The 14365-nt window shown below is 36.4% G+C and overlaps 1 protein-coding gene across 1 annotated transcript in view; it reads left to right on the top strand.

Annotated features, from left to right (window-relative positions):
• LOC135196350 (Fanconi anemia group D2 protein-like) overlaps nt 1-14365 on the top strand; it is a gene marked incomplete in the record, with an annotated part of 190231 nt that overhangs the window by 144007 nt on the left and 31859 nt on the right. Inside the window, 11 exon segments of the mRNA XM_064223118.1 lie at nt 7458-7642; nt 7857-7939; nt 7941-8043; nt 8805-8984; nt 9174-9271; nt 9517-9682; nt 9810-9964; nt 11154-11397; nt 11907-12112; nt 12291-12552; nt 13234-13418. Coding sequence (XP_064079188.1) covers nt 7458-7642; nt 7857-7939; nt 7941-8043; nt 8805-8984; nt 9174-9271; nt 9517-9682; nt 9810-9964; nt 11154-11397; nt 11907-12112; nt 12291-12552; nt 13234-13418 — 1867 coding nt within the window.

Raw genomic sequence — 14365 nt, 5'->3', positions numbered from 1 at the left:
ATATGTGTGTGTAAATAAATTCTTCTTTAACAAAACTGTAAACGTCTTCGAAGTATAAGAAGGCCTATTAAAAACACTGGTTTAAACCTAAGGGACTACAACATTAAGTGGACTAAACTTTTTTGATAAAGGGTGGAAGTTAGTCCACCCGAAATATCAGTCCTTAGCTCTAAACTAGAGGTGTTTTATTGGGCCTTATATATAAAACATTCATATATCCCACGAATTCCAACTCCTTCCTATTGTCTTTCTTTTTGCATTCTTGATTCATTTCGTGCTTGGGAGTGCTCTTGTGTGTGTGTCACCATAACGCACGTAATTCTTTTACTCGTCTGTGCAACTAATTGCATTATTATCTCATTGATGTTGAGCAGACGTGCGCAGCTGTGGCTGCTCTCAAAAAGTTAAGTTTTACCAAAACAGGACATTTTAAAGTAAGTGTGCCTTTGTTCATCACCACCCCCCCCCCCCCCCACCCAACCAACATATAATATGCTCTCTGAGGGACATTTTCGTGTTGTTGGGGGGCGAGATAATGTTATGGTTGTTCTGTGTTTGTGTAATGTGGTGGTGCCTCTCTCTCTCTCTCTCTCTCTCTCTCTCTCTCTCTCTCTCTCTCTCTCTCTCTCTCTCTGTTTGCAAAGAATTTCGGATTGCACATTTTTTATCAAAAACAAAACTTGAATTCCTAACAAGGCTCTCTGCTCTCTCTCTCTCTCTCTCTCTTCTCTCTCTCTCTCTCTCTCTCTCTCTCTCTCCAACCGAATTCTGGATATCACATTTTTCTAAACATCAAAAAAGCAAAACTTTATTTCGTTACTAAGGAAGTCCGTCTGTATTTTGTAGTAATGGTTTTTCTCTCTATTCTCTCTCTCTCTCTCTCTCTCATATCCTTGATAACGAAGTATTGTTTGTTTATTTTTTGTGACGTTTAAAAAAAAAAAAGGCATAGCACATCCACATTATTTCGTAAACGGCTCTCTCTCAAAAAAAAAAAAAAAATTTTTTCAAAAAAAAAAAAATATATATATATATATATATATATATATGTAATGACCAAAGAAAGTAAAAAATAAACAAACAAAACCAAGTGATTAAAATCCCATATATAACGTTTGGAGACCCGATAAGTTACGGGTAAATAATCTGATTAAAATTTAAAAAAAAAATTACTTTACTAAAATACTACGTAGGTATATGTGACGAAATGGAAGTAAGGGCGGGTTTTAGGAAAGAGCAGTGTTTAGGAACAGCTTGTTCAGGAGCCGTACGAGAAAATAATAGTAATTAGCTAAAAGAAGCAGGGTTCAGGACCCGTTTTAAAAGTGCTATGAAAAATTATTTTAATGAACCGGCTCTTCTGAGGTTCATGTGCTTTTAACCCTGGGTCATTAGCGAGTACTTTTTAAGGTCAATAGGACTATTGTATATCCCCAACGTACCCTGTATGAGGATATGCAAAATGACCACACAAAAAAATAAACAAAAGGGGTTATATTTATCCATTAGAACATAAAGGTGGTCATTTCTACCGCCGCTATTGTAATTATTATATGTGGGTCCCATACATATCACTACCCTTCATTTTCCATGACATGAATAAGGATGTATGATCCTTTAATAGCTGCGCATACCCGTATGAGATCGACTGTACGACGGCTGGTACTAGGCCACCATTTCAATTTCATAAACCACGACTTTGCGCTCCCTCCATTTACTACAATTGTCCCTAAAAATTAGAGACTAATTTTTGTTTAAAATGTCCGCAATAAATAACGTCTGAATATAAACAATGTCATTGATAAACCTAATTTATCAGTTCCTTTTATTGAATAAACTTAGTAAAGATCAAATCAAGCAAAAAAATACGCCAAAGAATGATGTAAGAATTTTTTTCTTTTTAAATAATGACTGTAATTTTCCTTAAAATATAAAGAATAATTTTCTGTTTAAAATGTCAGCAATAATATCTGAAAAAAAAAACTAATTGATAGACCTAAAACTGTCAGCGATACTGTCTGAATAAAAACAGTTTGATAGACCTCATTTATCATCACCTGTAATTGAATATACTTATGTATTTAACTTCTGAATTTATAACGACTCAACATAAGTGCAAATGCGCATGGGCTTACTATACCTTTGCCCCCCTTTCGTAAGTCAAATAAATGGTCACCCTAAACTTTGTCGCGTTTGGTGACTGATGGAATGGAATATAAAGTCGAGACCACTGGCCAAGCGCTGGGACCCTTAGTCATTCAGCGTTGAAAGGGAAATCTAAAGTATAAAGGCTTTTTAAAAGTTTAACAAGAGGAAAACCTGGCAGTTGCACTGAGAAGCGGTAAATTGTAGTGTGGGAAGTAAGACGGAAGAACGAATAGGAACGGAGGTGCAGTAAAAGGAATGAAAGGGGTTGTAGCTAAGCCTATTCGGGTCGAAGGGACGCTTCAAAGAATCTTAGGCCTACAATGAACCGCGCTAGGTGTAGAGATTTTGACTGGAGTAATCTCTTTCAATACTCGCATCTTTCGCATGTTATGCTCCGTTAGGTTTCTATTTGCAAATCGTCATTAACTATTAAATAATTGCTTTTTAACTTTCCCTCGCTGAATTTCAGTTTTCAGCGCGAGTACGCGCGAGTTTTTAATTCTTTAACCGTCTCCTCCCTCATTGTGCTTGCATAGTACTACGACGAATCTTGCTACGTACTGGCGAGGTGTTTAATCATTTTCCTGCGACGAAAATGTCTATCGAAACTATTTATTACCTAATATTTCCGATTTACAGTCGTCTGGTATTAAACAAACCTCCACATAGAAAAATGTAAATGCAATAAATAGAAATAAATCCGTAGCAGCCATCATCCCCTATTGTAAATTATGCAACGTGGCCAATCTCATCGTCATATGATAATGTTCACCGAGTGTGCGCAATTGGATATGACCACTCTCTTTAACCGAGGATCATGCTCCCGCTCCCTCCCTCCACCCCTTCCTCTCCCTCCCCCTCCCCCTCCAGCAGCAGCAGCAGCAGCAGCAGCAGAACAACTGCACCAAACACCGCCAACAATGAACCTGTTGGATTGACTGGCGCCATCCTAGATCTGGTTTCCCGCCAAATTTTCGTATTACAAGTTTTCCTTCTTTTTTGTTGTTGCTGGGATTGAATTGGATACATTTGTCGAAATTTCCCGTTTCGTTCGTTATAATCGTTACTGAAACGTCTCTTGTTTTGCAGACGTGACGTTTATAATGCGTACCACCAGCTATTAAATATGCCGTTTCGAAGTGTTCAAAATTGGCATCATATAATATCATGATATTTTCATTTCATTATACTATATGTTTGCTTATCTTTCTCTCTCTCTCTCTATTAATTTTCCTAACATTTTTCAAAATTCACAGATATCGTAATCTACTTGTCTGTTAATATTTGTTAAATCAGCAGTTATCGTCTACCTGAAGTGTTCGGAGATAAAGACATAATAGAGACAAAGTGGAGTTTGGTAATGTTTATTTTATTTTTATTTTTTTGTGGGGTGGGGGGGGGGGGGGTTCTGTTGTGGGGAATTGTATCTTTTGTGGGAGAAGTTTTTTTTTCTATTGGATATATATTTCCATCGTGGGGATTTTTTTCCTATTGAAGTTATTTCTGTTGTGGTGAGTTTATCTTTGTGCAGTTTTATCTGTTGTGGGGGTAATTTTTTGGGGGAGGGTAGTTTTTTTCTGTAGTGGGGTTAGTTTGTGGGTAGAGTTATTTCCGTGGTGGGGATTATTTTTTCTGTTGTGGAGAGATATTATACTTGTTGTGGGAGTTTTTTCTTTTCTATTGTGGCCAGAGTTATATTTGGTGGGGAGACTTCTCAGTTGTGGGAGACTATTGCCTTTATAAATATAACCTTTTGATATTCCGATACGACACTGAACAATATAGATATATATATATATAATATATATATATATATATATATATATAATATATATATATATATATAGATAAATAGATAGATATATAGAGAGAGAGAGAGAGAGAGAGGGGGGGAGAGAGAGAGAGAATCATCTAGTAAAGCAACATCTTGAACCTTGACCAACAAACAGTAATCTGATCCCTCGTGTCATTCAATAAGATTCATCGTCATGTGTTGCTGAAATCGATATGGGGAGACTTCGTTTCGTGCATTTGCATGCAGGCACTAACAGCAATCGTCGCTCTAACCAAGTTCTATAGCTGCAACCCCCTTTTGTTCTTTCTACTGTAGTACCAACATTCGTGAGAATCATCTCTTCTATCTATCCACCATCTTACGAGCTCTTCCCCTTTAGCACTTCCAAACCCTCCCTACTACTCTCCAGCTCAGAGTGACCTCATAGGTGCCAGTGCTTGGCCTAAACCCTACATATTCCATTCCATTGAACGCGGATAGGCCGACGGGGCTGGCAGTTTGGATGCTTTACGTAACCCAAAGAGCAGACCTGAACGTTCTTAGAAAAAGATATCTCTAAGGAATGTCTAAAAACAAACTCGTATTTACAAAACTCGTGTTTTTGGGGGGTACTAATTCGAACACAAGCTCACGAACTGAATATAAAATTTAGGCCAAAGGCCAAGCACTGGAACCTATGGGGTCATTCAGCGCTGAAACGGAAATTGGCGGTGAAAATGTTTGAAAGGTGTAACAGGAGGAAAAACTTAAAGCAGTTTCACTACGAAACAATTGTGAGATGGAAGAGAACATGAAAGGGGATACAGTAAAAGGAAGGATAGGGGTTGATTGGACGCTGCAAAGAACCTTAAGTAATGCCTACAGTGCACCGCATGATGAATAATGCCGTGAGATGTTTCTATCATGGCGTGACGTAACGTTTAGAAAGCCAAGTAGGTGAGTAATGTCCTGTAGAAAGTTAGGGGACAGGAGTTACTCACTGGATGTGAGAGGCTGCACATCGAGAATACGACGAATCCTGGTTTCTCACTTGTCCAGAAAAAATAAAATAAAATGTTTCGTGAAGATTTTCCTGTCAGAATGTAAGCGTGTTTGGTTAGTCCACTGTTTATCGTTATAATATACCGTTAGGATTCCTGGTAGTACGTTGAACTTAAAGCATACAGTCTTGGCCCTGTGCGTTACGTAAGCCTAACAAGACGTTAACGTTCTAAAAGGAAAATTTTGGGTATCTTTCAGAAACGTAGAAAGATGATTTTTTTTTTAAACAGCTATCAAAGGTTATAGTTGTGTAGAATGATTTATACTGTGTGGGTGGATTAGTTTTCTGCTTGCATCATCTTTGCAAGAAAAAAAAAAAAAAAAAAAAGCTTCGTGATTTATTTTCTACTAATGAAGGCTTGATATCGAAATTAACTTTTAGCAGAAACTTGATATCGAATTAAGCTTTTAGCGACAAACATACACAACTTATTCGAAAACAGCTCCATCTACCCGAGATATCACAACAGCCAACCTTTGTCACGTGATTTATTATTATTATAGTCTTCGTCCCTCGTCCCTTTCCCCATGTTTAATAAGAACGACCGTTCACCGTCGCGTGCAATGCAGTTGAATCAAAACCTTTAACTGTCCAGGGAGAGAGAAAGAAAAGGCGGCTAACAACAAATCAAGACGATTTTAGTTACGTCTGCCGTAGTGGTAGAGGAGGTTTCCCCGCGTTCCGTTAGACTTCTAGCCTGGAGAGCGTTACGCTAATAAAGCATCTCCTTCGGTAAAAGCAGTGCAACGAGTAGTGAGTCTTCTTTTCGCCAGTGTCACGTCTCACAACACCAAAGGCACTGAGTGAGAGGAGCCCACCAGAGCCCCCGACTCATCTTAGGCCACTTGATTCTGATGAATAAACTCATTGTGGCAGCCGGGGCCACTCACCATGCGTGAAGGATGGGCGTATCTGGGCCCGGCCACTCACCGAGCGTAACCAGATAATATTTTGGTTGTCTAGATTAAAATAAAGTATCTACATCTCGTCTTGGATAGATAATGAGTTGCCGACAGCGAAAGATAGTAAATCAGATGATACTCCCACAGGTGTGGGTATTGTAAAATGATGACCAACCCCTTAAACTACCAACTTTTAAACTTAAATTATACAAACTCCCATTAATGTTTACAATGAATATGCCGAGACTTAAAATACTCTATTGCTTGAACTCTGGGCTGGCGACGAAGTGGAGAAAATAGTCTTGGCTTAGATGAAAAAACAACGCGGGTAGATTTATCGAAACCTGTTCAAAAAAATATCAGTGATGATGCAGTCACACTCACGTGCTCTCTCTCTCTCTCTCTCTCTCTCTCTCTCTCTCTCTCTCTCTCTCTCTCTCTCATTGTGTATCGTTTGCTTTTATATAATTCCCATGCCTTTTTCCCAGTCTTTCAATTGATGAACGTTTGCCTGTCACACGCACACACAGACAGCAACCTTTACCTAGCAGAAGGTACTACAAGGCTCATACTCTGGATGAAGATGGGTTAGATAGGCACAAAAATGGGTATATGATGGGTTAGATAGGCATAAAAATGGTTATATGATTTTTTATCATCAATTCATGAAAAAACAGAATCATCTTGTTAATCTCTTTGTATGTGGTATGTTTGCCAGTTTGCAAAAGGTCTTACATTTCATAGTTTCATTTTCTTATGTTTCCATACCATGAGGAAAATTCTATGGAATTGACTGATCAGATACCAGTAATGAAATCACGAGAGAGAGAGAGAGAGAGAGAGAGAGAGAGAGAGAGAGAGAGCACTAAAAGATAGCACATAATGCACCAAAAGATAGCACATAATCTTGAAAGGTATATATGTAGTAGTGAACTGATCACGCCTACTTTCTTAGCGTGATCATTTCAGTCTGCACAATGCAAAGTGTTCTCTCAAAACAAGAACTTATCAAGTATGAGAAGAGCCAAGAGGTGCAGGTACCAGCCTTATAAACCACATAGGCTATATTCAGTATCGATGTGGGTCATTTTTAATATCTAATTTGCCTCTTGGCTGTAATTTTTCTCAGGCTATCAAGAGAGATAGGGAGCCTGCACTGAAAAGGTCCCTTACCAAAAAGTTGCATTCCTATCTCTCCCAAAATATAACCATATGATACCATTCGCATGACCCTATATTCTTATTAGATTTTTTTTTAATTAATCCACAAAGGCAGGATAAATTTGGTGTTTTCGATATAATATATGATTCTTGTGTAAAGTAGAGGTACATCTGTTTTTTATCTGCAATCGAACATTTAGAACATGAGTAAGGGGGGACTGCTGACTAGGTTTAAATGCTGATGATAAACTTAGTTTATTATCATCATCATTGAGATCACCTTGAACTCTGAGTGAAGTAAAGAGTCCTTGTGAAGTTGTCTAATATTTATAGTATATATATATATATATATATATATATATATATATATATATAATTTTTTTTTCTTTTTTTTTCTTTCAGTAAGCTTATGAACAAAAGCGTGAATTGACCGCTGCTATATTGGACACCCTAGGGGACTTGACTCTTGAACCAAAAAGCTTTGAGGATGTTCATCACTCTGTGCTCAAGACTCTTCATGCTGTGAGAGCTGAACAGTTGCCAATAGTCACAAAGTTCCTATTGCACAACACACCACAGTCTGTTGCTTATCAGGTATGTTAACCAAATATTAGAAAGGTTTGAAGATCTGATGCCATTATTCGTAACAAGCATACATTGTTATAGAACTATCCTGAAGGCTTTGAACTAGCAAGCGAGCAATCGCAGAATAAAATCCTCTCTTCGATTTGGTAGTTGGAAAATTTTCCAGCCTTTCTTAACAGTTTTTATGTGACTGGACTCTTAAATTGCTTGATTTTTTGCACAGGTTGTGAGTGACATGAGAGAGAAAATATCACTGCCAGGAGATTATATTGGAAGCTCACAGAGAACTCCGAATAAAGGAACACCTCAAAAATGGTGACGATGATGTTGCAGCGTATGAAATTCTCGTCTTTGCGAAAATCAAAATGGCAGTGCTGCTTCACAAGTTCCTTACAAATGCTTGGTTGAAGGTGAGAGTGCTAGTGTTATACAGTAGCTTATGGATAATTCTTTCCTCTTTCCGTTTTCTTTCATCGTGTTGACTTTTACTTCCTTTCACTTGTACTTCTTATAATTCCTGTGACAAATTTGAAAGCCACAGGCAGTGTGTGGGCCAGTAATGGTTGTGAGCACATTAAAATTGTATTTAAACCATACTACCTTTTCCTAAGGTTGGGTATAGTATTTGCATCATTGGTGACTTGTTTTTTTTTATCCTTTGTACTTATGTTACTGTTCTTATATTAACTTTATTAAAGTTAACTAATTTACCTTTTGAATTTTTTCACCTAACTATCATCTAAATTGGTATACAGTATATGAAATTTATTAGAATTATTTGACTGTTTAAGTTAGTACATACACTATAATTTATTTGGATTACAGGTTACATTTTATACAATAGATAATGTTTATTTCAGGGTATAGAAAGTTATTCCATTTTACCTTATGGTAAAAGTAATGTTATACAGTGCGTCCTCGACCGTAAGTCGGTTTTTCGCTGTAACTCGAGTGACACCGTAGCGCAGTTAACCTGATGTTTATTCTTGCTGTTAGCTCCATCAACAGCACTTACTGCACTGTAACTTGATGCAACATCAGGTTATGGCGCTGTAAAACGCTGTCAGCAGCGCCTGAAAAAGTGCCATAAGATTTAATCGCCATAAGTTAGTGGGACTGTATTTGCATCAGTTACTTTAATGATGATTGCTGCTCTTTTCTCAATTTTCAGGCTATTCAGGATGTCGATGATGTTGCTAGTGTTCGGCCTTTAGACTTCCTCTTGTTGATTGTTGTGTATGAAGCAGTCCCTTCTCGGCAGCGTCCAATCGAAAGCATCTTCCGAAATAAAATTCGAACAAGACTATTTTCGGATGCAATGATTGAAAAAACCTTTGTCAATCACAAAGCAGTAAGTTTTATTGTAATTCTGTGTATTGGTTTCTTTAACATTATAATAACTAGAATTACTGGCTTTATAAAAGGATTGATTACATTCATTGCATTTTGCTAAAATTATATTTTAGTTTGTGAGATAAATTACAAACACTATTTTGTTCAATAGACCACTGTAATTTCCTTTAATTGATTTATTTATTAGGTTCTCAAGGAGTACTTCTCATCCGTGATCAAGATAGCCAGTCTCCTTTTGAGGTCATGTGAACCTTTGATAAACCAAGCTGCTGCTGCTATTTACCGGTAAGAATACAGATGCACACCTGTAGTCATACTTCCAGTGCTTGATCCTGGCTAGATTTTTTTTTTTTTTTTTTTTTTTTTTTTTTTTTTTTTTTTACTAGGGCCTCAGGTTGAAGATTGAGAACATTTTTATTTTCAAATTCAAATTAATACAGTACAGTTTTCATAGGTATAGTTTTCTACACATTATTGCATTTTGTTGAACATCTCAAGGCAATGAATTTTCATAGAGGTTCTTCATGTAGGTCTGCTTTTGTATCAATGGAGGGACATCAGAAGCAGGAAGTTATTCTTAGTTTGCTTGGTCATCTGGGGGACAACAGTACAGTGAGATCAGCTGTTCTTTCTACTTTATCATCACTGGCTCATTCGAATACACTGGAGATGTCAAAATATGCTATCTTTTTTAAAGTAAGTTACTGCATTTTACATTCATAGTTTTCTACTTTCATTGATTGACATTCAATGGTTTTATTGTTAATGTAATTACAGAATTGTCTCTCCTAATCATATAATTAATTGTCCCATCCTATTACAGAGTTCTCTCGATTTAGTGGATATACTGAACATGGGTGAGATAAAACATCTCTTGGATGTTGTAAGTCATTTAGCTTACTCTGATGCTTCTCATGCTGCTCTGCAAGATGAGTTGGCTATACTTGTGCGTAAGCAGCTGTCACATGTGGAACTGAAGTAAGTTGTTTCCAGAATTGCATGGAATTTTTAATTAAAGGAAGATGTCCATAAGTACGTATATTTTTTGTTTCCAGTAGCTGGACATTATTACTCATCATGGTTTTTTTTTTACATAAAATTTATTGATCGAGGTGTTATTGTACTTCGAATGGGCAGACTGTCTCATTTGTGGTTATTTCATGGAATAAAAATGTGTTGACATTTCTCAAAAGTGGGAGATTGGGCAAGGTTCATTCTATACAAAAAATAATGCCAAACATTTTTGTCATTATTTTTTGAAGAATATAATGCCAAAATTTTTAAGGTTTAAAGTGTATAGAATAAACCTTGCCCAATCTCCCGCTTTTGAGGAATGACATTTTTTTATTGAACGAAATTGACCACTAACGGATACAGCCTATTAATAATTAGCCTTTTCCATAAAAAAAAACAGACAAAGCTACACTAACTTGAAGAGTTGGAAGAAGAAAGAATTAAACATGGTTGCCCAACTTGCTTGTCCTCCATCCTCCTTCAACATCATCGTCTTGTTTGTTCAAATAGCATTGGGCATGTGCTGTGTGTCCCAAGTCCACACACAGTTCTTTGCCAGTTTTTGTAGCTTTTTATCCATTTCCTTATTGTGTGTTTTCCATACTTTGTGAAGAAGCCTTTTGGTGGTTTAGTGACTTCCCTTTTCAGGTTTTTTTTTTTTTTTTTTTTTTTTTTTTTTTTTTTTTTTTTTTTTTTTCCCAGTCAGTGTAACGTCACATCACCAGCACATCCATGAGTGCCTGTTGTTTCTCTTTGGGTGTTCATGAGTTCCAATTATATTTGCTGTCCAAACTTGATGAGAATAGAGTGACTTATGCTTGCTTGGCCCATATAAGGGATTATCATTGCTACTCAAGTGTTCATGGGAAGGCTCTTCACTCCCTGTGGTTCTCAAGTTCCTCATGCTGATTCCTTCTGCCCCATTTAAGTTAGACTGCTGGCTAGGCATGCACAGTAAAACTTCCTTTGAACTCTTCAAGTTGGTGCAGCTGGGTCAGTTTTACATGGAATAAGACTAATCCTGTGATAAGATTATGATTTGTTTTAAGGTCATTGACTAGTCCTAGTTTCAAACTTATTCTGACAGGAGTTTCCACTTAGAATTAAGCACTAAATTTTCTCAAATGGAATGATAGCATGGAAATTGTTTCAGGTATAAACTCATTGGTGTCATCAATGCTGTGTTTTGCCTAAAAAACATAGCAAATGCTGATGACAGTCACATGACTAACAGTAGGTCTTCAGGGTCTGAGTTAGACTCCTCTGCATTGAAAGAAGCAGAAAATTTGCTCCTCTTAGTTTTGTCATCGACAACTAAGTCATCCACTGCCACTGCTTTGTTCATGGATGAATTGGCTTCAATAATATTGAAGGAAGGTCTTAATGCAAAATTAGAGGTATGTTTTTTTTATTTTGGGTATGTTTAGTTTTTATTGGCAAAATATGGCATAGAATTACCTTAATGCTTATGTATGTTGTTCAGTGGACCACTTACATTTTAATCAAGTTTGACAGCTGTCATTACTTGTTTTAATAATTTGCATGTAGTAACTAATTCATTGCTCAGTAGAAGTCCATTATCAGGTATGAAAGTGACCAAATGTGTAACAAGGTATCAAATGATATTCGTACCATAGGTGGCCACTTAAAAATATTTATTGAAAGTAGAACAAGTACGTACTGAGTGGTCGTGTTAAACTATTATAACTGTAACATATGGACTGCTCAGGGAGGAAGAACAGCTGCTGGCACAAATCAACTTGACTTGTTAAAAATTTTGTATTTTCATAAGATTGTTTAAATTTTTCACTTCCACATCCTAGATGAAAGGATGTTCTTTATCCTTGGTGGATACAGTATTGCTTCAAGATTAAATGTTTTTCTTATTTATCATTTCTTGTAACAGGAGTGGATTTGCGACAGAATGACCAATGATTTTCAAGATGTGTACGTGTTGGATATAGAGCAAGACACACAGCCACCTGACGATCTGTTACCTCTTGGGATACGTTGGAATCTTGAGGTTTGTGAAGAAGACAAGAAAATTGCTTTGAATCTTGCTCCTATGGTTATCCGCTTAGAACAAACAAGGGTTGACCCCTTCGATGTTGAGTAAGTAAACTGCACATGCTGTTGTAAATTTTACAGTGTAGTTGAATATGTAATGCATATATTCATTTTTCTCATAAACTTTATTTTTGTAAATATTTACTGGATTTGGATGAAAATCAACCCTTATTCCACATGCTTCTGTCATCATATGTTTAATATTCATTATTAAAATCAACAGGGGTTCACTGGTCTACATGACTACTCAGTTTCGCCTTCTTCGTATGCTTGAAAGTCGGTTGCATGACGGCGACCTGTCCAATATTGATGCTTTGCTTGGTTGCCCTATTTATGCACCGAGCGAAGAAGTATATGACAAGTTTGATTCATTATCCCCAAAGGAGCAACATGCAGCATTGTCTTGTCTTTTCTACATTGCCAATTGGTTCCGAGAACTCATCAATGCTTTTGTAACCCAAAAGGATAAAGATTGCAAAATAAAGGTAGGGTGAAACTTATCGTGTTACACAGGCAAAACCTTCTCACTGTAAACACCAGCACTGAAAGTGTAATAAAGTACTACCATTGAGATACGCAAGTCGTTTAATGCGTGTGTTTAAAAGCAATGTTCAAACATAGATAATTTTTTTTGTATTGAATTTAAATAATTTTTGAAGTGAAGATTCTTATTCCATTCTTCCCAACCACTCTTCTTTGCCCTTGGCACTTATCTTTTAGCCTTTAGCCATGTGAGGCCTACCAAAAACAGTTCCTTTTGCAACTTCATATTCATTTTCAGTCTGTTAACTTTTGTAGTAATTACAAGGACAAATTCTTTGTGCAACCCTGAAGAATTTAAGGATATTGACTTGATACTTTGAGTAATATATGCTGTAATATTTCTTATGACCATGTTTTTATGAAGTTGTTCTCTCGTTGCAGAGATCTCAGAATCTTTCAGAGCCATATTGATGGTGACAGTACAGTATCACTATTTGAACATTCAGAATAACAAACACCAAGTGATGTTTTATTTGAGACCTTGGTAACTCCCTTGTTTAGGTCAAGTTAAAAGCCAAGAATTTTAGTGTGGCAGTAGTTTGGGTAATTTAATAGCCATAAGTATAATGCATAAAGTAAATTTTCTTTTGAAAGATAACTGATTTGAATGTGGCATGTTGCAGGTGTATTCTCGCTTACGACAGTTAATTGAGATAGAGAAGCTTATTTGGCAAAAGCTACCAAAATGCCATAGTTACACCCCACCTCTGGCTGTGTATGACGTTGATACCTCAATGCTGCCGCCATTGCTGAATTTCGCTTCCAAGAAGAAAGGCAAAAGGGGCCGCAAGCCAACAGTTGGGAAGGGGTTTGTACTATTTTTTTAGTCCTTTTGTGTATGTGTGTTATATCTTAGTTGTTCTGTAGGCTTTGCTGTTAAATTTTCCACTACATTTATTTCTTATTACCCAGTGAGGCCGACCTCTAGTAATGAAAATACATTCTTCATGATTGTCCTGAAGGAAGACCCCCAGCTTGACAGTTTCTATTGTAATTGCCCCCGTAAAAATTTTGGGTTTTGTTTTTATTTCTTTGTAAACTTTGTAAAAGTTTTCTTAGTACAGCTAAAGAGGACCTCAGTGAAGGTCAAAACTCCATTTTGTATTTACTTATTTTAACTTGGTTGCATACAGTGGCTTTTTCTTATAATTATTACCAATATCATATACAAGTTGGGTAGTGAAATGTTACTTGGTTATGTTTAATAACAAATTGTAAGTAAACACAAACTGTTGCTGTAAGTTATGTATCTGTTAGCACATGCAAGCCAGCTGTGGCTTAAAAAATAACGCGAGTCTTGCATGGTAAGCCATCCTAGAGCAAAGCTTGCTAGTTGAATGAAAAGGCTACCATGTTCGTTTTGTATTTTGAATTATAGTATATTTTACAGTACAAAAGTACTTTTACAAAGTACGTACATAAATTTTGTACAGAAGTTATTTAGGCTTGTCTAAATATAGTGGTTGGGTTTGATGAAAAATGTCATTAAGAAGTACATTTTTTTATGAGACTATATTCAATCATGTCATATTAGGTGAGGCTATGTTTATTCATGTCATATTAAGTTACATAATTTCACAATTTTTTGTATAGGAGACTTTTATTGATGGATTTGCCAATTTTTGGAAGATGCTTTCTGTGTATGTAAAAAATGCATTTTGATTGAATGAAGAATTCTGCATCGTATATTCCATGATTAACAGGTATAAGAACAGTTCTGTACAGTAAACCTCTGGTTAAATTATTTCCAATAAT

Source organism: Macrobrachium nipponense, chromosome 17 (assembly GCF_015104395.2).
Source record: "Macrobrachium nipponense isolate FS-2020 chromosome 17, ASM1510439v2, whole genome shotgun sequence".
NCBI lineage: Eukaryota > Metazoa > Arthropoda > Malacostraca > Decapoda > Palaemonidae > Macrobrachium > Macrobrachium nipponense.
Note: the sequence above shows the minus strand (reverse complement) of the source record. Positions and strands in the feature narration are given on the sequence as shown.